This window comes from Camelus dromedarius, chromosome 4 (assembly GCF_036321535.1).
Source record: "Camelus dromedarius isolate mCamDro1 chromosome 4, mCamDro1.pat, whole genome shotgun sequence".
NCBI lineage: Eukaryota > Metazoa > Chordata > Mammalia > Artiodactyla > Camelidae > Camelus > Camelus dromedarius.
The window spans coordinates 17,851,349-17,874,390 of record NC_087439.1 but is presented as its reverse complement, the minus strand read 5'-3'; the positions used below and the strand labels follow the sequence as shown (position 1 = coordinate 17,874,390).

At 36.3% G+C, this 23,042-nt stretch overlaps 2 protein-coding genes across 6 annotated transcripts in view; one reads left to right on the top strand and one right to left on the bottom strand.

The window, feature by feature from the left end:
* Positions 1-19,520, bottom strand: part of CCNT2 (cyclin T2) — a 44,692-nt gene extending 25,172 nt beyond the window's left edge. The window contains exons 1-2 of one of the 4 annotated variants that reach the window (XM_031451300.2): positions 19,321-19,520; positions 18,404-18,485 (exon numbers count right to left, since the gene is read on the bottom strand). In XM_031451300.2, the coding sequence (XP_031307160.1) occupies positions 18,404-18,485; positions 19,321-19,478 (240 nt within the window). In that variant the 5' untranslated portion in view covers positions 19,479-19,520. Of the gene's footprint in view, positions 1-458; positions 898-18,403; positions 18,486-19,320 lie in introns of those variants that run through there. The other 3 variants (XM_010984091.3, XM_031451295.2, XM_064484719.1) reach the window with 3 other exon arrangements.
* A 208-nt stretch (positions 19,521-19,728) lies between these two features.
* The window catches only part of TMEM163 (transmembrane protein 163), a 320,028-nt gene continuing 316,714 nt past the window's right edge, over positions 19,729-23,042 (top strand). Inside the window, exon 1 of one of the 2 annotated variants that reach the window (XM_064484725.1) lies at positions 19,729-19,837. The gene's annotated coding sequence lies outside the window, so the exon portion shown is untranslated. The remainder of the gene's footprint in view (positions 19,838-23,042) is intronic. The other variant, XM_064484726.1, reaches the window with a different exon arrangement.

Sequence of the window (23,042 nt, the reverse complement as noted above, 5' to 3'; positions counted from 1 at the left end):
CTTACACTGTATTCTAACTTCTGGTTTACTCATTTTGTCTGCCCTGCCAGTCTAGAAGCAGCTTGGACACAGACTAATTTGTGGTCCCATTATCTAGCATTGTGCGGCTGCTGTTCAAAATACTTCCTGAATGAATGACATGCAGATAATTCATATATTAATGTAAATGCACCAATATTAAGCTCAAAGTATTCCAAATGTTACAATAAAAATCTAACAGCCAATACCAAGGTAAGAAATGCAAAAACATAAATAAAATGAAGATACTCTTTAGTTTCCCACAATCTCTCATTTATTATCTCCATGTCTAAGGGGGGAATGGCTAACCCAACCTGCAAATGGTGGAACTATTTGTCAAAGGGAAGCAATACAGGCTCAAGTCAGATTAGACTGAACTTAATATTAATACTTAAACTGCCTTCCTAACTGCCAGATGATCCAGAATTTCTCTTACTTGCCTAAAAGGCACTTCTTAAAGTCTCCAATGTGTTTTTCTTTGTAAAATCGTTTAGGATTCCCAGTCACAGGTCCATCCTTTTCAGACTTTTTGTAAACCTCAATATCAAGAAGTACTTCCAAAGGACATAACTCTTCTCCTCAGAAGACAGTCTCAGTGGAAACAAAATATGCATACTAGTGAATGATTCTAAAATTATACAAATAATTAAAAAAATAAGTATTCAAGGAGCTAAGCAGTGATCTTCACTGTAGAATCCTGGTTTATTTACCCATACTCCTCACAGAAGTCTTTCTGTTTTCCCTCTAAATAGGGCTCAATTCTCACCCTCCTCCAGTGCAACACTAATACCCAACACTCTTCCAAAGTTCCTGGTGAAATCCACTAACTCCATTCACATTTCCTCCTCTACTGCCTGCAAACATTTTACTCCATCAGGGCTGTAAAAACAAAACAAAACAAAACACCTTTTTAGATAAATATTTTGTGAATATTCATGTGAGGCTTTAATTTTAAGGATGACTAAGGTAATCAAACTAGGTACTACTTTTTGTACGCAAAGCTGATTTTGTTGTGTGGCTTATTAAAAACAAAAAATTCCAAAAGGTTTAAGTAATGACAATATTACTAGTTGGTCTGTGGCTTTTAAAGGTGAGCATATTTTTGAAGGCAACAAACATTGATTAGCAAACTTGGTTCAAAGTCAAAGAACACACACCAATACTGGAGTAGATACTCAATTGCTTTGAATGACCAACAATTACAAACTGAGATTCAGTGCACTGGGGACAGGGCCATGCACTATCCATCTTTTGTGTTCTGGTACTTAGTTTAATAAATTTTCTCAAGTTACTATAACTAAAGGAAAGAAAAACAGATTTTTAAATAGCGTGTAGAGTTTGCCACTCTAGTAGACATACAACTATTTCAAGGGTATATTACATTCTCAAAACAAGACAAATTTCTACAGAAATATACCATACAAATGATGTAGAGGGGAAGGTAGAGGTGATGAATCCAGCTGTAGCACAGTAGTCAGACTGCCTCTGTGGAATCCTGGCTCTGTTATCTGACTAGCCTAAGCAAATTACCTATTCTCTTTGTGGCTCAGTTTCCGCATCTGTAAAACGGGAGAAATAGTATCTGCTTATAAAGTTGTGGTGAGGATTCAAGGAATCAATACATGTAAAGCACTTAGAATAGTGCCCCATAGTAATACAACTCAAATATTAGTATTACTATGTTGAAAAGTGAAACAACAACTGTGTATTGTTAATGTTGATCTTAAATTTATAAAGTGATTTAACCCTCTCTTTAAAATTCCCTCCTTTCTTGCTCACCTCCCTTCCACGGTTAAACTCCGTTCTTTAAAAGGTTCCATTGTAGTCCCAACTATAGATTCAAACACTGATAATGTGATAATTGATACTATTTCAATGATTATATCTATACTTGTTCTTTCCTTCTCCCTGCAGTTGTTTTTAACCCTTTCCTCTTTTTCTATTTCTTTGTATGTTTTCTCCTTCTGCCCATTCCTGGCTGCAGTCTCCCCTTTCTGATGTCCTCACTGACAATCTTTACTCTCTGCTGCTGGCTTCAACCTTGATAGCTAGAGGCAAGGTCAGTTTGCATTAACAAGAAGCTTGGGTAATTTCTAAGTCACTGAAAATGGGTGTATCAGTCAGTTTCAAATGAATGAATTATTCTGGTCCTTTATTCTTTAGTAATTAATTTTCCACATACACTTTGTGAACTAGCTATAGCTGTATTATTACTCTTAAACTTTAAATCTCCTAATCTAATAAAAGCCCTAACAGATGCAAGGAAAACACCTCCAAGCCTGCTTTCTACCTGCTAATACATTACCAACAATCTGTTCTTATATTTCATCTTTGGGTCCTATAGGCTAGTGAGGCCGTTTCTTCCCTGTCCCTTAACTGCCCCAGTACCACCTGTCTCCTGTCTAAGATTAGGATAACTATTTTCTTTGCTTTGAAGAAGCTTTATTAATAGATGTCCAGCTAGTTCTAGGTGCCACAGCTCAAAATTTGGAAATCACTTGTCTAAGGCAATAAAGTGGTAATGGTTTAACTTCAGCAAATACCCACAAAAAGAGGATCCCAGAACAGGAAAAGTGAAGTAAAAACTTAGATGTAAGGGAAAACAGCTCCCTCAACAAAGAAAAAAATGGAACACGTCAAATGCCCATTTGTTATTAGGAAAGATTACCAAGTGTGAACAAATTAACCCAAAATTCCAGTACAATGTTAGAAAGTGGTTTAAATCCTTAATTTCTGCTGCACTGAAAGGAATGGCATTTCACTATTACAGAAAATGTCATTAACTCAGTCCGGCATTTTAGCTGTTTTCCTACCCATATTAATTATATATGAATTTAATACTGTCAACATAAGAAAATTTATGTAGAGAATTTAAAAAATCTTCAGGCTGACTGTTATTTGGGACATCCAGTTACATTTAAAAGAGAGCTGGCTTAATAAAAACTGAAAAATACTAGCATTCAGTAATGCTGAAAAATAGTACTGATAAAGAACTGAGGCTTCATTTCCAGAGTAATTACATTATATTTAAATATATTTAATATGCTGAACACAATTTGACATTTTAAAATTTATTGAGGGTACCCCACCATCATGAATTTGCTACAAAGATGAAAAAAAAAAACCAATCTGTATTTTAAAATACCCTTGGCATTTCAAAAGGTGGTGTCTACTCTTCCTTACATGTCCAGCTCTTACCAGCCCATAAGAAATCATACAGCACTGTGAAATAAGAACATTAACATTGCACAGGTATTCAAACACATCATATCAACCTTAAAAAGACCACTTTCCTTCAGATGGCTAAACAAATAAAAACAAATATTACAGAAGAATTAATATTGTAAAGATCAATTCCCCAAATTGACCTACAGATTCACATAATCCCTGTTAAACCCCAGCTTTTTTTTTTTTTTTTAGCAGAAACTGACCAGTTGATCCTAAAACTCATACAGAAATGCAAGGGACCCAGAATAACCAAAACAATCCTGAAAAAGAACAAACTTGGGAAGACTCATACTTTCTAAATTTAAAACTTCCAAAACTAAAGTTATCAAGACTACGTGGTACTGGCATAAAGACATACAGACCATGGACTAGAAGAAAGAGTTCAGAAATAAACACTTATATTTATGGTCAATTGAAACAAGAGTGTCAAAACAATTCAACTGGGGGAAGAATAATCTTTTCAACAAACAATGCTGGCACAACCATATATCCACATGTAAAAAATGAAGTCAATTCTCCTCTTTAACACCACAAACAAAAACTAACTGAAAATGGATCATAGACCTAAACCTAAGAGCTAAAACTACTGAAAAATAAAAAAACTAGAAGAAAACAGGAATAAATATTCATGGCTTTGGATCACGCAATGCTTTCTTAGATATGGTACCAAAACACAAGTGACAAAAGAAAAATGTTAATAAATTGGATGCATGTGCTATAAATGACAGTATCAAGAATGTGAAAAAAAAAAAGAGCAACAGAATGAAAGAAAATACCCGCAAAGTATTTACCTGATAAGGACTGTTATCCACAAGACATAAATATCTCTTATAACTTAATTTTTTTTTCAATAAATACATACTACAGTACTGCAGGAGCTACAGTTGGTTGAATCCACAGATGCAGAACCATGTATATGGAGGGCAGGCCAGCTGCAGACTTACAAGTAGATTTTCTACTGTGTGTGGGTGGGGTTCCTAAACTTTGCATTGTTCAAAAGTTAAGCATACACAAACGGCCAATAGACTCATGAAAAGATGTTCAATATCATTAATCATTATGGAAATGCAAATCAAAACCACAATGAGATACTACTGTATACTCACTGGGATAGTCATAATTTTTTTTTTTTTTGAGTGAAGGTAGATTTATTCAGAGAGATACATCAAAAGGCAAAAGAAAAGCCATGAGGTGTGGGGGTTGGGTGCTCAGATTAAAAGTAGGTACACGCTCCATAGACAGAGTGCGGGCCACCTCCAAACAGGGAGAGAGGGGCCCAATGGGATAGTCATAATTTTAAAAAAGGACAGTAAGTGTTGGCAAACATGTGGAGAAGGTAGAATAATTTTACATTGTTTGTGGGAAGGTAAAATGGTATGAATACTTTGGAAAACAATTTGGCAGTTTCTCAAAATGTCTTTTAAAAGCTATCCAATATGACTGAGGTCTATGTTTATCATATAATTTAGCAATTCCACTCCCAGGTACAAAGGGAAACAAAAACTTACATTCACACCAAACACAAATGTTCACATCGGTATTATTCACAATAGCAAAACCAAGCGGAAACAACCTAGATGTCCATAAACTGATAAATGGACAAATAAAATGAGGTATAGCCACATGATGACTGGAATGCTACTCAGCAATAAAAAGGAATGAAATACTGATATATGTTACACTATGGGTGAATCTTGGAAACATGCTAAGTGAAATGCCATATATTGCATAATTACATTTTATGTGCAATGTTCAGAATAGGCAAATCCAAAGGGACAGAGAATGGTTGTCCAGGATTTAGAGGGGAGAAAAATCCAGTGAACTGCTAATGGGCACAAGGTTTCTTTTTGGGATGATGAAATTATTATAAACTTAAATTGTGATAATGGTTGTACAATTCTATAAATACACCCACTCCAAATGGATGAATTTTACGGTATGTGAATTTAAATTCAATAAAGATGTTTTTAAAAAAGGAGCTGTTATAGACAATCCTTTTAAATATTTGGTGTACACATACTAACAAAGGAGATTTCAAGGAACTCAACAGCCTAATGATAGCACAACAAATACTACTAAACAACGTTCCTCTTAACTATGTACATCTTTATCACACATTTGCTAATTTAAAAGTAAAATTAGGTTTCGTTTTCAGAAGTTATATATCCATTTCTTAAATAATGATTAACTCTGGCATTTGAATTATGCAATCATTAAAGAAAAACCATTAATTCGGCTAACAAAATAACTTGAACAGATTTTTAAGTCTACAAAAACTGAACCATATCATTTAATTCAAATAGCTATTCCTATCAGGCACTCAAAACACCAATCACCGAGCAAGAGCAATACAAGCTATCTAAAACATCTAAGGATGTGGGGAGCTTGTAGAAATCTGGTATCCTCTCTGAATCAACACATTTAAAGACTGCCTCCAAATCTTCAGAACTTCCTTCCCCTGTTCTCTCAGCTATTTATTTCCACGCATGGAACTACATCAGTTTTCATGATCTTAAGATTCTTGACCAGAAAAGAATTGTTGTTCCTATTTTTCCAACTTCTGAATGAGCCCTCAATTTAAAACGAGTTGGAATGTGCACACTTCTCTATAGAATACTGTGATGTGACTCCAATAGTAATTTTACTTGATAGATACAAATGTCTATACTTTTCATTAGTCAACTAGTATTACGTTTGAGTTTATAGCCCAAACCAGCACTGTCAAATAGAAATGTAATGTGAGCCACAAATGTAATTAAATTTTTCTAATAATGATGTTAAAATAGTAAAAAGTGGGAAATTAATCACTTCTACTTAGTGGCTATGTAGACATATATACTAGAGAGCACAGGTTTAGGGCCATAGTAGGCATTCTGAAGAGAAAACTCATTAAAATTATATAAAACACATTGAAATGTATTAAAATGTTCATAAGCAATAGCCCAAAATGATTATTGTTTCTAGTCATTACCATATTAGACAAGCTTTTTCTTCTCCCATTAGAATACAAGTCCCTGAGGAAAAGCACAATTTGTATCTTACTTATTTATAAGAAAATAAACACCATGTTTGCCTACTACTTGTCACTTAATATGCACTCAATGCTTGTGGAATAACTACTGTCATGTAAACATACAGCATACTGTCACTAAACACAAGCCGTTAAAGCCCTAACATTTAAAAATTAGTAAGTAGGTGAATTTCTAGTCCTCATTCATTTCTTTCCCTGTTTCAGACTCAAATAATTTAGAGAAAAATTTCCCATCTATAAAAAGTACTTAATATGCCAGTTTTACAACTAGAACCATAATTTTATTTAAGTATAAAGTTAATGCCCCAAAATGCTGAAGGGTATGTAAAGCAGTTTCTATCGTTTTCCCCATTCCCTGGAACGTACAGTGATCTGTTTTTCTTCAAAAATTACCGTAAACAATTCTATGTACTAAAAACATCTTTGTTCTGCCTTCAAAATAAGTTTATAAATTAAGTAAAGTCAGTCTTTTTACAGAGACCTTTGTGTGCCATGGCTAATGCATTCTTTGCATATTTGTTAATGTAAAAATCTGCTCTATTCTAGAGACCATGCTTAGTTTAGAATTACTACATTATCAAATTGTACAAAATAGTTTCTTAGTTTTGTTTTTTTATTCTTTTCTTTTTTGGGGGGGAGTAATTTGATTGATTATACAGGGGATTGAACCCAGGACCTCATGCATGCTAAGCATGCACTTGACCACCGAGCTATACCCTCCCCCTAGTTCTGGTACAAATGAGCTAAAGCCACCATAGAAGCATAAGAACTATTAAGACTAAAAGACACATGTATATGTGTGTGCATAAAAAAGGTCTAAACTTTCTGAATATTTTTACAACCATCTAATTTTGGGGTAAAAAAGCTGCTTCATGAAGACTTTATAAAGACTTGTATAAGATATAGTTAGTACATTCCATCAGTCAGCATTCCTGTAATTAGACAGAACTTCATATTTCAAAATAACATGAAAGCGTTTTGAAAACTTTTCTAGAGTTCTTTTCAGAATCAATTCGAAAAAAATCAATCAAGAATACCACATATGCTTTTTCACGTCTGTTGAACTCTCCCAGATAGATCATCCACTTTTTTTTAACAGAACGAACTTCAAGTGACTTATTCCTAAAAAATCCTTATTTTCCTAGAAAGATTTAAACCTATTAAGTACATTTAAATGACAGTCTATTGTGGAGAGATTGGAAATTAGTGTATCATCTCCTTACACTACTGATAATTGGCGGGACAGTTACAAGACTAAGTGGAAATAAATACGAAGGAGGGGAACACAGTCAGGAGACCCCAGAATGCAATCTGCTACATTTCTGAATATCACTCAAGTAACAGTCAAGTTAGAAAAGCCCCTCTGAAGCATATCTACTTAAAGTTCAGGAAAACTAATCTCTCAAAAAAGCGTAACAAAAAATGTTTAGGTTATACAAAGATATATAAGAAAAAATCAGAAGAGTTGGCCCTAAGCAACAAAATCACACCAGAAAGAATTACTCAATGAAAAATTCAACAAATTGTATTGGGAAAACTGGATATTCAAATGCAAAAATCCATATACAAAAATTAACTCAATGGACCAAGGACCTAAATGTAAGAAATAAAACAAAAAAACTTACAAGAAAATGGGAAAAGCTTCATAATTTTGGATTTGGCAATGATTTCTTGGATATGATACCAAAAGCAAAGGCAACAAAAGAAAAAATAGAAGGGAAGTTGGCCTTGAGAATGGGAGAAAATATTTGGAAATCATGTATCTGATAAGGGATTAATATCCAGAATTTATGTAGAACTCATACAACTTAACAGAAGAAAGACCCAAATAAAATATGGACGAAGGAGTTGAGCCGACATTTCTCCAAATAAATGGCCAGTAAGCACATGAGAAGATGCTCAACACCAGAAGTCATAAAAGAATTCCAAATCAAAACTGCAGTGAGATACCACTTCACACCACTAGGATGGTTATTATCAAAGAACCAGAAAAGAACAAGTGTTGGTGAGGATGTGAAATTGGATCTGTGTACACTACTAGTTGGAATATAAGATGGTGTTGTTGCTGTGGACAACAGTATGGCAGTTCTTCAAAAAATGAAACACAGAATTACAATGTGATCCAATAATTCCATTTCTGGGTATATACCCCACCCAAAGTATTGAAAGCAAGGAACTGAGCAAGTATTTGTACACTCATATCACAGCAGTTGACCACCAACAGATAAATGGATCAACAAACTGTGCTGTAAATATAGAATAGAATATTATCCAGCCTTGGAAAGGAAGGAAATTCTGACACATGCTACAACAAAGATGAGTTTTGAAGACACTATCCTAAATGAAATAAGCCAGACACAAAAGTTCAAATATTTTAAGATTCCACTTATAGGAAGTATCAAAAATAGTGAAATTCATAGACAAAGGAAGTAGAACGGTGGTTGTCGGCACTGGGGGAGGGGGAAATGTGGAGATTAATTAATGAATAGTTTCCGTTTGAGAAGATAAAGTTCTGGAGAAGTATGGCAGTGACGGTTGCACAACAATGTGAATGTACTTAATGCCACTGAACTATACACTTAAAAATGGTTAAAATGATACATTTTATATTATGTATATTTTACCACAATCAAACACCAAAAAAATTTAAAGTAACATCTCCAAACTAGTAACATTTAAAAAGTTTCATAACACAAAACGTAAGTAAAAAAAGATAAGAAATCACATATAAAAAGAGCACGTCACACATCTGAGCTTACCAACCCAGAACAACCAACATGAAAATATACTGTAGTAACATAAAAGAATTTTAAAGGAAAAAGAAACATTTTGGCTATTTAGGCAAAAATAAATCACCATCTTAACTGTCAACAATGCTTTATATCAGGAAAGAGAAGGAAAAAAAAGTTGGGGGGGGAGGGATAAACTGGGATTTCGAGATTTGCAGATACTGACCGGTATACATAAAATAGTTAAGTTTATTCTGTATAGTACAGGGAAATTTATTCGATATCTTGTAGTACCTTAAGGTGAAAAATAATATGAAAATTAATATAGGTATATTCATGTATGACTGAAGAAATGTGCTGTATGTACACTAGAAATCGACACAACATTGTAAACTGACTATACCTCAACAAAAAAAGAAAAAAGAGATTAAAAAAAATTTCTTCTGTATACCACAGGGAACTGTATTCAATATCTTGTGAGAATCTTTAATGAAAAGTACATGAAAATGAATATATGTATGCATATGCATTACTGGGACATTGTGGTGTACACGAGAAATTGACATATTGTTACTCACTGTAATTCAATAAACTAAACTAAATTAAATTAAAATTTTAAAAAAGTTGCCATGTATTTAAGATACCAAAGAAAAGAAAGCATGAGTTGGGGGGAAGGTATAGCTCAGTGGTACAGTGTGTGCTTAGCATGCCTGAGGTCCTGGGTTCAATCCCCAGTACCTCCATTAAAAACAAATAAATTAATTAAAACCTAATTACCTCCCCCCCGAAAAACCAAACATAAATAAAAAAAATTAAAATTAAAAAACCCCACCAAGATCATAGAAATAATTCCATTTAAAAACAAACAAACAAACCTAATTACCTTCTCCCCACACACACACAAAAATAAGAAAGCATGAGTCAATAATTTTATATCCAGCAAAACTGACCTTGGGTATGAAGAGCATAAACTGTTATCAAACATACAAGGATTCAGACATTATTTCCATGATCTTCAAGAGAACTTCAAAGAATCAAAAATGACTACAGAGACTCCAACATAAGCACTGGTAGTGAACAATATATACAATGCAGAATTAAGACTGAAAGATTAAAAGAGTTTTGTAAAATCTATTTAAGATAATGTAGATACAACTTTTAAAAATCAGGTGTGAGAGGGGAGAGCAAACTAAAACCTTTAACTGTTCTCAGTAATTATACCACTGGTGGCTGTACTGTTATTCTGAGACTTACTTGTGTTATATGAGGTTAACTTAACAAGTGATTACGCAACATTTAAATTGTCATCCCACTTCCTTCAGAACTAAAGGTCATGGAGATGTAATACAAAAGAGGTTAAGTAAAAAATGCTATTGTTGCTTGAATCAGAATGAACTCCTAGGGTATTTTAAATATATATGTTAAATAAATGTATATAAAACAAGCCCAGTTAATGTATTTTTTGTATAATTCATATATTTAATATGTAAACATGTTGCTGTGCATAGTGAATATATTTTTACTGTACTATGTATTTCCTTGCTCTGTTCATTGAAGATGCCTAGAAACAAGACACACACAGTAACAATGAGTATCACTGGTGTCCAGGCTGTGGTCTTGAAATACCACTTCTTACTAAAAGAAAAAAGGATTTCTTAAAGAAATGGCCATTCTAGCATTGGAGCAGAAAATGCAGATGAGCCTGGAATACCTTGCTATAATAGGTATTGAGGAAACTACCCCAAATCATAGAGGTATAGTTACTATATGGTCCAGCAAGTCTACTCGTAGGTATATAGTCAAAAGAAACCAAAATATGTATCTACACAAAAACTTATACATAAGTGATCATAGCAGCAATAGCCAAAAAATAGAAATAACACAAATGTCCATTAACTGATGAATGGATACACAAAATGTGGTATAATGGTAGTTCAACAAGAAAAATAAGTGAAGTACTGATACACGCTACAACACAGATGAACCTTGAAAACATTATGTACTAAGTAAAAGAGGCCAGTCACAAAGGAACACATATTGTATGACTCCATTTTTCAGACGATGTCCAGAAGAGGCGGCGGGAAGGTGGTGGTGGTGGTGGGGTGTGTGGCAGGGAAGAATGAGGAGAGATGGCTAAAGGGTGTAGGGGTTCTTCCTGGGGTAATAAAAACTTCTAAAACTGATGCGCAATTTTGTGAACATACTAAAAAACCAGTGAACTGTACACTTTCAATGGATGAAATATATGGTATGTGAATTTTGTCTCAACAAGGTGGTAAATACAGAGAATCAAGTATTTATTCTCCCTTTCCTATATGAACTTGCACCACTGGGTGTCCAAACAGTAGATTAATCAGAGTATTTTACTAAAAAGTACTCCAATTAACAAATTAAGAAATGATAGAATTAAGAGTATCACAATGAATGAAAGATCTAGGCATTGAATATCAATTGCTGCTAACATCACAAAAAGACCATCAGACATTAGGTGCTTCCTGATGAAAGAATTATTACACCAACTGTAGTCTCTCCAAAGGGATCTAACGTGAGCTTGACCAAATTTCTGGATCCAACTGGCAATTGGCAGGAAATACAAGAACAAAGGAACATGATAAACTGCACCATGAGTATGCAATCAGCAAAAAACCCAGATGGATGGAAACTCTACGGGTCTAATAAAAATTAAGTAAAATAAAGGAGGAGGAAGAGGAAGAGAAGCCTGTACACTGAGAGACATAAGAGATCTATCAAACTGTTAATGGACAAGGAATGCAGAATTTTTCCCTCCCTTTGTGGAAGGAGGGAAAGGACTGACATTGGGATGGGGTACACGAAGGCACTTTTGGGGCTGTTAGCAGTTTCCTTTTTTGATTTGAGAGGTGGTTACAAAATTGTCTGCCTTAGATTAGTTCACTGAACTATATACATCTGGTGGTTTTATACATTTGTGTTTTATTTCATAACAACAATTTAAAAAAACCCACTTCATTTCATATATGCACAGTTAGCTACAGCACTAAAGGACACCAAGTAGATGAGATACAACAGGATGTGAATAGGACCCAAAGGATAAAGTCGGAGAAAGAAATGTAAAGAGTGGTGTTATCTTGGGAAGCGTAGGAACTTCAGCTGAGTCTTACAACCTGACAGATAGATTAGGGTCAACATGAAAAGTGAAGGGAAAGCACCACATGGAAAAATAGGGATGCTCAATGCATAAATGCTAAGACTGATGTCTGGCTGAAAGAGGAATCTGGGGCCTAATTCAAAAGTGGACTTCACTGGATTTTGCCCAATGAGGTAAGCATATCAAAATTGGAGAGTATTTTCATTATTAACTTGTATACTCATCTCCTCCTTAGAAATCACTGGCATCAACAGTTAGCATGCCTTATTTCATAAAACATATTAGGGTTGGACAAAAGTGAGAACTACAGCATGGAATCAGGAAAGCTGCTTTGATTTTGGAAAGTCACTAAGCAACTGCATCTGTTTCCTCAGGAGGATAATACCTCAGCTGCAGTAAGTAAAGTGCCTATTACCTAGTGGGATCTTAATACATTTTCATTCACACAATTCATAGTTGAAAAGGAATTTAGAAATCACCTAGTCTAATACTTTCAAATTTACAATCCAGAAAACATGTGTTTGGTCAGTAAATATCCTTTTGAACAGAAAAGACACAGAATATATCCATTTTTGCAGAAAGTTTTACTGGCCAGCACTGCAGTATTTCCCGGCAGTATTAATGGATTTCAAACATGAGACTATTCTTGGACTAATTGCTTTATTAAATTAAAAGGCAGAAGTAGAAGTGAGCTATAATATACACAACCACTCAGATTTCAAAGACATTTTACTTTGGCAGGTAAAGGAATGAAATACATGTTGATTTAACTCCCATCAAACATGATCCTTGTACAGTCATCCTTCAGTAGCCACAGGGGAATTGGTTCCAGGACCCCTGCATGGGTACCTAAATCCGTGGATGCTCAAGTCTCTTACATAAAATGGCATAGTATTGATGCATAGACTATGCATATCCTTCCGGATACTTTAAATCATCTCTAGATTACTTATAACAATTAATACAATGCAGAAGCTATGTAAATAGTTGCTGGCATGAGGTAAATTCAAATTTTGCTTTTTGAAACTGTCCAACATTTTTCCAAATACTTTTTGATCTGTGGTTGGTTAAATTCACAGATGCAGAATCCACAGATACAGAGGGCTGACTGTATAGCAATGGATTACGAGACACACAGGAGAAAAAGCAAAATAAAAACCAATAGTCTTCAACTTTAGCATGCATTAGTATCACTTGAGATGCTTGTTAAGGTAGAGAATCTCAGGTTCCACCACAATATTCTGATTACATAGCCCACTAAAGCATATCTTACATGAGCATCCTGGTAATTCTCATGCAAGAAGTTGGTGAATCTTCTTGGCACATCACAAAAGCTTTAGACATACTCCTTCCAGTGATAAATTTCAGGGCTATGAAGAGATGCCTAGTAAGAGATACTTGAGGTAGAAATAGTGATAACTGCATGAGTAATAAGAGTATAGATGCGGGTACAATTTTTGCTTTTATCACTCTGCTGCTGTGTGACTTCAGACAAAGTATTTAACCTTTATGATTCTTTTCTTCCTTATCTGCAGTAAGAAAGAGGATATCAGCCTTAAATGTTCAGGAACCACATACCAAAATAAACCTAAGGTGGAAAAACAACAACAACAACAAAAAACCAACCAAGAAACTCTTCCCATGAAATCAGTAACATCTCCAGAGAAATACAAAGGTAATGAAACAAAGCAAAATTAAAGGCTGGTAGACTTGCTTAACAAAACATTTATGTCAAAAAACACCATAAACAAAATTAGAAGACAAACTATTAAAATATTTACTAATATAATTTTAAAAAGCCATAACAAACTCAAATAAGAGGCCAAGAAACACATTAGCACTTCACAGAAAAGCAACATTTCTTAACTAAATTTAAACTTTAAATTTTAGGAATACCAAAAAAGTTTCCTTAAAGCCCTCAATTAGAAAAAGATCACAAATGTGTCCTTTGATCTTAAGGTCCTTGAGAATAAGCAATTTCTTACTAAAACAGATAAAATTCACCAAACATTCAAAATTAATCTAATGACAATGACATAGCTTTAGTCTCCTTAACTCTTTAGGTTAACCCATGGTTTTCTCAAGCTCAGCACTACTGACATTTTGTACCAGGTAACTTTTTGTTTTGGGGGGCTATTCTGTGCATTGTAGCATGTTTAGCAGCATCCCTGGCTTCTAAATCCCCTTCCCTTAGTTGTGACAACCAAAAATGTCTCTAAACATTGTTAAATGTCCCTTGGTGGGCTAAACTGCCCCTGGTTGAGATCCACTGAGTCAATCTGTATTATCCATTTCTGGTGCCATCTTAAAAATTACTTCCCCAGAAATAGCCACATCTAACCAGTCCAATTCTGTATGTTCTCATTGCTGCTGTGTGCTGGATCTAAGAACTAACTGTTTAAAAGAACAAACAAAACCCTTTATCTGTGCTAAAAACAAAAAAGATAAATACATATACACTTGCACAAGCAAAAAGTATTTCTGACAGGGCACACAAAAACTGTTAAGAGCAAATGCTGCAGGGCAGGGGGCTTAAGATACTCGGATGGAAGGTTTATTATAGCCTTTTTTCTGTTTTCATTTACGATAACGCCTGTTAGTTTTCAATCATACTTTAAATGTGTCTATGTGGGGAGGATGTATATAGAGAAAAATGTGTAAGAACTCATTTAATAGACCTGTGAGCAACAAAATTTGATCCATTCTATTGACAAACCACTGCTGAATATCTATTCTATGTTAAGGTACTGGCGAGTAAAGCCAAAAAAGAAAGGAGACAAAACTCCCCCGCCCTTACACTGCTTACCTTCTAGTTTCAATATGTGGGGGAGGGGGGAGGATTTTTACATTTAACTTTCTCTAGATTCCTATGTTTGAAAGAAATTTAGGGCTTTCACAATAAAAATTTAAACAAAATCCTTAGCTAAACAATCCTCCTAAAACATTGGTTTTCTTTCACAAATGGCAATTGTTTATGGCAACTGTTTATGAGCAATCTGAGTATAAACAAGCAACAGTTAGTGCAAACTGGATAAAATCTACTATTAACAAATCTTGAATAAATTCCTATGCCAAGACTATTACTAAAAATTATAATGGGTGAATGCTATATATCGGACAAAGAACAGAGACTGTGAGCACTTCTTTAGAAAGATAAAAGAATGCCTTTCCTTTAAATTATTTAAGTCTTTACAGGGGAAGAAAGGAATGAGAAAAGAACATCTTTAAAGTTTCAAATGATATCTACTTGTCAAGAGCCCAGTCAACTGAGAAAGATTACTAAGACTGCAAGCAAAAAGTGGTAATCAAAGTTTAGCACAAGAAAATACAAGTTCCTTTATGTGTATCAGCTGACTAATCTAACTTAGATGTATTAAGTGACAGTCAGATATGACAGATTCTTAGAAGTCATCATAATCATTCCTTAAAATCATTAGTTCTGAATACTGCCCTTAACTAACCATGGTCTCTTGAGACCTTAAAACTACAACACTTTTAAATTTGGCGTATTATATTGTTTCAGTTGCTGCAGCTCAACTAAGAGGCAATGGGACTAACGAGAAGTAAAGAGAAGATTAAAATGACCAAATGAACTGGGAGATGCCATGAGAACAGACCATAACTAACAAAAATACTAAGAGTGGTCTTTACAACCTCATTTTAAGAGAACGCATAGACTTGGAATTAATGCAATAAACAAATGCATCGTAAATTTGACAAAGCAAACTGATGAACAGTTTCTAGGAAAAGCTGGGTCAACACCTACTGTAAGACTAGCACTAGAGGATGTTCTCCCACAGTACATACTTTGAAGGCACTGCTGGTTCCAGGACTGTTTTATACTTTTACTAGATTTATCTTGAGCTTGATCCAGCAAGGCCATTCTTCAATTACTAATCTCAGTTACACAAACCTTACTGCATCCAGTGAGCAAAGGATAGATTTATCTAACTAGGTTACATATAAAAGTCATTTCTGCTGATAACAATCCAACCTTCTAAAAGAGAAACTGACAACAGAACTAAACAATAAAAAACAGTTCTGCTGACACTAATTTTATTCTTAAATACAACAGCAACTTGACTTTTAGGGAATTTTCTACTTTTAAATTTGTCAATGTGGGAAAATAAAACAAAGCCTCATAAATATTTTTAAATATTTTAATATAATGAACACACATTTATTATAAAACTAGGTATATTTTGTCACTAGCATCTTAAAATTTAAGTTTGTTATGGTTTAATTTACTGAATGGTGTTCAATTTACTGTGTGTTGAAGACGCATGCTTTTTTAAGTTTACTATGACATTCCATTATAACCCTCTAAGAAAATTTTCCCCAATGATATGGGGGAGTATGAATTTGAAAGTGACTCACATTCAATTTGAGACCAGCCCCCCTCACCCTAAAAGAGCAGGGGAAAAAAAGATAAAAGAGTGAGGCTGTGCAATTGATGTAAGTGCACCAACACAAATACTAAAATCAATTTTGATATAATAGCAAAGGTAGAAAAGACAATGTTTAGATTTGAAGGGTGTAATTTACTTCTCAAAATAGAAATTAACAGCCAATTTCAATTATCCTGCTAATAATAACTCAATGCAAAATGTTGACACTTACTTTCACACACATATAAGATAATAAGTAGGGTAATGAAAGTGAGTACTCTTTCTTATTAAATGATGGCATTTAAGTAAAACAATTAAGAGTTAAGAGAATTCAAGTGACCTGGCTTTCATCAGTCAATTTAAAGTTAAAGCTGTGAATCTCGGCTATAAGTAAAATATTTAAAGCACACCAACAAGGCCATAGAGACAAACAAATTATGAAACAGAGAAGGTTCAAGGAGAAATGTAGTCTTGTGGTGAGATCATTACTGAAGTAGAAAAGTAAGCAAAGGGGACATCTGCAGCCATATAACGAATTTCCAGAACTATTCTGATTTGTGATTCCTACCAGCATTCTCCAAAGCTTACTTAAGGAAAGTCGTATTTATATCAGTATTCATTAGTTCACTACTGCCTTAGGAGACAATTTAAATAAAAATATAACTTTCTCAATCTGTTATTTCATAACACTATCACTGACCTAAGTTCTGTGCACAAGAAATAACTAGGAAAATGGAAACAGAGTAAGACTCACACAAATTTAAAAGATGAAGAGTAGAAGCAAAGGAGACTGCAAGAGACCAAAACGTATACAAAAATACATACTGTTTAAGATAAACCTACATGCCAATCTGATAAACCAAATCAGACTTATGATCAGAAAAGATTAAAACAGGATTCAATCTAAACTATGAAGCTTTTCCTTCCAACTCAAAAAAAAAGGACCTTTTCAGACTTTTCTTAAAAGGTTCTAATGACAATCCACAAATTGCAGTCTTCTATGGTCCACTTTTCCACAGGCCTCTCAGAATAGCAATCTAAAAATAGCTGTGAGCAAAAAATATGGTGAGAAATAAGGCACAGTTAATATTTCTAAATAATATACTATTTTCTTTGTCAACAGGTGCCACACATGAAAGTGACGTCTTTCATAACTAAAAAAAAAAAATTTCAACTAAACAACACGACTCCACTTGTCAAGATTTAGATTATGTTTCAAGTCAGTATTGGAAGGTAAGATTTACTTCAAACTCATTATACATACACACACACCTCTGATGTATATCTGAAGCAAGACTTGCCACTGCATCACCAAAAATTTAAGTAGACAACTAATGCTAAAGTGCAATAAATAAGAACACCTGACAACTTAAATTGCATTAGCAAATGAAATATTTCTGCTAAACATTTAACTCTTTCAAAAGGGTCATTCCAAAAGAATGTTACAATTAAACAAAGCCCAATTCACAGTATTCGAAACAATATAAACCCAATACAATTAAGATGTACAAAAGAATGACTGGGCTTTCCCACATGACATTGTACAATACTACCTGCAATTATTCAAATGTTGAGTATAAAATTTAAATGAATACCAATGTAATAAATAACTCTGAGTAAAGAAACGTTTCTGATTTATCTTTCAGTTCAAAAGTCGTGGCAGAGCCTGACACCTGGTAGCTTCTTATCATAAATTAAAAACTCAACAACCAACCAAACAGAAACCCCGCATTTGAAGCAAAACGTTTATCACGCGATTCACCTTCAGTGTTAACTTAGAACACTAAACACAGCAGTTAAACCCATGACCAACTTTTTTTTCTGCGTATCGATTTTTCCTTAAAATTTGACTGTAGTAAAAACACAATAAAACAGTACTTACTTGTCTATTGAATTTGGTGAATGAATGGTGCATATAAAACCTGTGCATATAAACAATCGCAGTGTTTATTGTAAGTTGAGAGCTGGAACGTAACGTTTAGGAAACATCTGCGAAAAACAAGATCTCATTTCCAAAACAATTTTGAAGGAAGATTCCCGATCTGCGGTTCTTTCCCAACGCCTCCCGTTCACTCAAAACCAATCCCCAAACTGTAATAACAAATCAAACAATCATTCCGGTAGGATGGTGGGGTGGCGGCTGGAGGATAGAAAAGGCTCCACAGCGAACCAACAGTAGTCATAATAATGACAACAACTGAGCATGTCACTCCAATATCGCTACTAAGCGACCCCGGGAAGGATTTATCAAATGGCTACGACTGACTAAACCCAAAATCAAACAGTTGAAACACGCGCGCGCACCCACACAAAACCATGCCAAGAACATAAAAGACCTCTGGTTCGCTCCCAAGGTACGAGCATCGCCATCAAACCGGCGAGGAGAGCAGGTTGGGCTGCAGAGAACCCTTAACACCTTTCAGTATTCCTAGTCCTTCTCGCTCTCAACCCCTTTTCGGACAAGAGGTCGAAGCAGCCGCCTCTTTTCTGCGATAATCCGTAAAATTCCTCGCTCGTCTGGGCGGCACTCCCATCCCCCGCCGCCAGCACGCGAGGCCCCAAACAGATTACACAACGCAGTCTACCAGCCCGCATTCCCGGACTCCCCTCCTCCTCCCTTCTTCTGCCGGCCGCTCGCGGCCTCCCGAACCCGAGCCTGCCTTCTCTCACGGCACGGCCAAGGCCCAGCAGAGGCCGAAGCGGCGGCGCCATGTTCGCGGCGCACCAGGCCCGGGGACCGGGCGAGTGGTGAAGGGGCCAGGGCGTGAGCGGCGGAGGGCCAAGAATAGGAAAGGATACACATTGAGACGCTGTCCCATTTCCTGGATGAGGTTGGCCGCTTGCTGGCGGTACGAGAGCTCTTTATCCGCCTCCACTCCGCAGCGGCGGCTCGGCGTGTTCTCCAGCTGTTCCCGAGTAAAGAACCAGCGAGAAGAAGCTCCACGGCCCGACGCCATGACACTTCCTCCTCCGCCCGCTCCCTCACCCACCCCCCTCCCCTCCTGGCTCGCGGACTCCCCGCCAAGGCCGCGCGACCCCGCCCCACTGCGCTCGCCGTAGACCACGCACCGCCCCTTTTCACCGCCGCCGCCGCCCATGCGCGTGCGCAGGGGCCGCCCTACCGGCTCACCCTAGCCTTTTGCTTTCTTTTTCCTGCCCCCGGCCTCGCTCTCGCGCACGGGACCACAATGCTCCGCGCAGCTTGTCATTTGGAGGCGCCCGAAGGTGGGGGTCGGCTGGAAGGAAAAGGTCGGCGCGGTGCATGCCGGGCTTAGGGTTGGCTGGACGAAGGGGCGGGCAGCAGAGGAGGCTAGAGGTTGGTCTTGGGTCGGGCGGTGAGGGAGGGCTGCGGGCGGCTGCGCCGTGGGGCCTGGGTGTGGACTCTGAAATCCCGGCTGCTGTTTGGGCCGGGTGTCTGGCGGCGCTTTAAAAAAGAGAAGAACCTTTCTCTGTCGCAGTCGCGTGTCACCACGTCCATTTTCCTCTAACGTCGGACTGCGCAGTCTCGTAGGCTTGACTCCGGCGTCCCGGACGGAAAGCTTCCGCCCAACCGGCGGCTCTGGGAAGGACCTCTCTAGGGAAACGCGGAAGAAATGACGCTCCACATTTGTGCCGCACTTCAGTGCTTCCCCCTCCCCCGTCATCTTGGTTGAATCCCACAGCTACTCAGGCCGTGGGTTTATTTTTTAAAACTCGCTTGCCAAAGGTTGTCCGCTGAGCAAACCAGAGGAGCCGAATTTATAAACTAGGTTTCGAGTCTATGGTTAGTGTTTTTGTAAGCCACACTGTGATTTAAGAGAGGATTAGATAGAAGCAGTAAGTATAAAAGGAACCGAATAAAAATTTTAATTTTAGTATTTAATACAGTAACACTGCACATATCTGTTCATCAGCCCTTTCTCCAGAAGTTTCCGCAGAGCTCCACTCGGAGTCCGCTGGTCTCTGAGCCGACGCTTATTGTGTGTGCATAAATTTCCTAAGTTTTAAATTTTAGCTATTTGCCATAGGTCACAGAGTACAGGCAGATACACTCCTAAAAGGCAACTGATATACTTTTCACTGAATTCCTGATTAAATCTCCAGGCTTTCGTCATCACTTGGGGGCGCCTATGCTCAGTGTACTAATACACTTCGGCTCTTCCTGCATCTATTAAGCTACAGTTTTGAGCTCTTGATTTGGTTTCAGTAAGCAACTATCATGATCCATCGTCTAAAAAAATTCATTTCTTACCTTCCTTGCTTGCTTCGAATGTTAGGCTACTTAGAAGTTCCAGGATAGATTGACTTAAAGCAACATTTTAAAAAGTCTACCTCCAACACTTACTCATGATAAAAACTCTAAACAAACTAGGAAAGGGGGGAACTTCCTCAACTTGATAAAGAACATTTGTAAAATCATACTTAATGGTGAGAAACTGGAAGCTTCTTCAGGAGAGAATGTCGCCTCTCACCACTCCTTTCAACATTGTACTGGAAGTCCTAGCTAATATAATAAAAGGAAATGAAAGGTAAACAGATTGGAAAGGAAGAAATAAAACTGAGTTGGTTCACAGATGTCATAATTGTTCATGAAGGAAATCTCAGAGTATTGAAAAAACTGGAATGAATAAGTGATTATAGCAAGATTATAATGTAAGAGTCAGTTGCTTTCCTGCATATCAGCAATGCAAAATTGAAATTTGAAATTAAAAACATAATACCATGTACCAAGAGTAATACTTAGGTATGAAACTAAAATATGTACAGGAGGTGTCTATAACTATAAATACAGATATATAAAACTACAAAACGCTGATTAAGGAAATCAAAGTAGGTATATGTGGAAGAGTATTCTAGGTTCATGGATTGGAAAACTTATTATTAGATATCAATTCTTTCCAACTTTATCTATAGATTCAGTGCAATCTCAATGAAAAATTTAGCAGACTGTTTTGTTGATATCTACAAATCAATTCTAAAGTTTTTATGGAAAGGCAAAAGACCCAAAATAGCCAGCCCAGTACCAAAGAAGTTGGACTGATGCTACCCGACCTCAAAGCTACAGTAAAAAAAGCATATATTGGCAAAAGAATAGATACGTAAATCAGTGAAACAGAATAGACAGCCCAGAAATAGATCCACAGAAATCTAGTCAACTGATCTTTGGGAAAGGAGCAAAGGCAATACAGTTGAGAAAGGATAGTCCTTTTTCAACTAATACTGCTAGAACAATTGGGCATTCATATGGGAAAAAAAGAAATGAGACACAGACCTCACACTTGTCACAAAAATTAACTCTAAGTGGGTCATATGCCTAAATCTAAAATGTAAGACTTTAAAACTTCTAGAAGATAACAGGAAAAAAATATAGGTGACTCTGTGTTTGGCAGTGAGTTTTTAGATACAACACCAAAAGATCATCCATGAAAGAAAAAATTAAGTTGGACTTTATTAAAGTGAAAGATGTCTCCCCTATGAAAGACACTGTTAAGAGAGTGAAAATACAAGAAGACATCTTTGCAAACATATATCTGATAAAGGACTTGTATTCCAAATATGCAAAGAACTGTTAAAACTCAACAATAAGAAAACAAAGAATGCAGTATAAAAATGGGCACCAGATCTGAACAGACACTTCGCAAAGATGTGTAGGTGGGAAATAAGCATGTGAAAAGGTGCTCAACATCATATGTTATAGAGTATTCTCAGTAGTAGTTTATAGTTGTGAAAGACTGAAGGCATGACTGTCCATGAATTGGGGATGGGATGATTTGGTACATCTATGCAGTAACATACTTAGTCAGTTATTGAAAAGAAGAAGGCATCAAAGTGCTAAAAGGAAAAACTGCCAACCAAGCATTCTTCAAAACAGATTCACAGACATAGAAAAAAAACTTATGGTTACCAAAGGGGAAAAATTGGGGGAGGGATAAATTAGAAGTATGGGATTAACAGATACATACTACCATATATAAAATAGTTAAACAACAAGAGATTACTTCAGTAGTCCTGTTGAGAGTTGAGGACTTGACTTTGGAAGCATTAGGAAAGAAAGAACAGATAAAAAGTGAAAGATACGAAAGTGGTAGAATCTGTTGGATTTAATGACATGGGGAAAGGAGAGGATTTACGTGACAGTGATTCCATTAATCAGAGTTGGGACTATAAGAAGTGGAACTAAATTTGGGGTAAAGGGATTGAATTATAATTGGGGCATATGGTTCTGTAAAATACCATAGTATTGTAGCTTTGATTTTTCTGGGGGGAGGCCTAAAGCTGTTAGGACTTCTTGAAACATTGTCTCCCCCTGACTTCTGAATAACCACATTTTTCTGGTTTTCTACCTACCTCATGGGGCATTACTCAGTTTCCTGTGCTGGCTGCCTCCATATGACCTCCAAATGCTGATTAATCCCAGGAATTAGTCTTTTGGTTTCTACTCCATTTTTTTCTCAGTGATTTCATCCAGTCTCATATCTTCAAACACCTTCTATACGCTGACAGTCTCTCCCCAACTTCCCTCCTGAACTCTCCAGAATAGT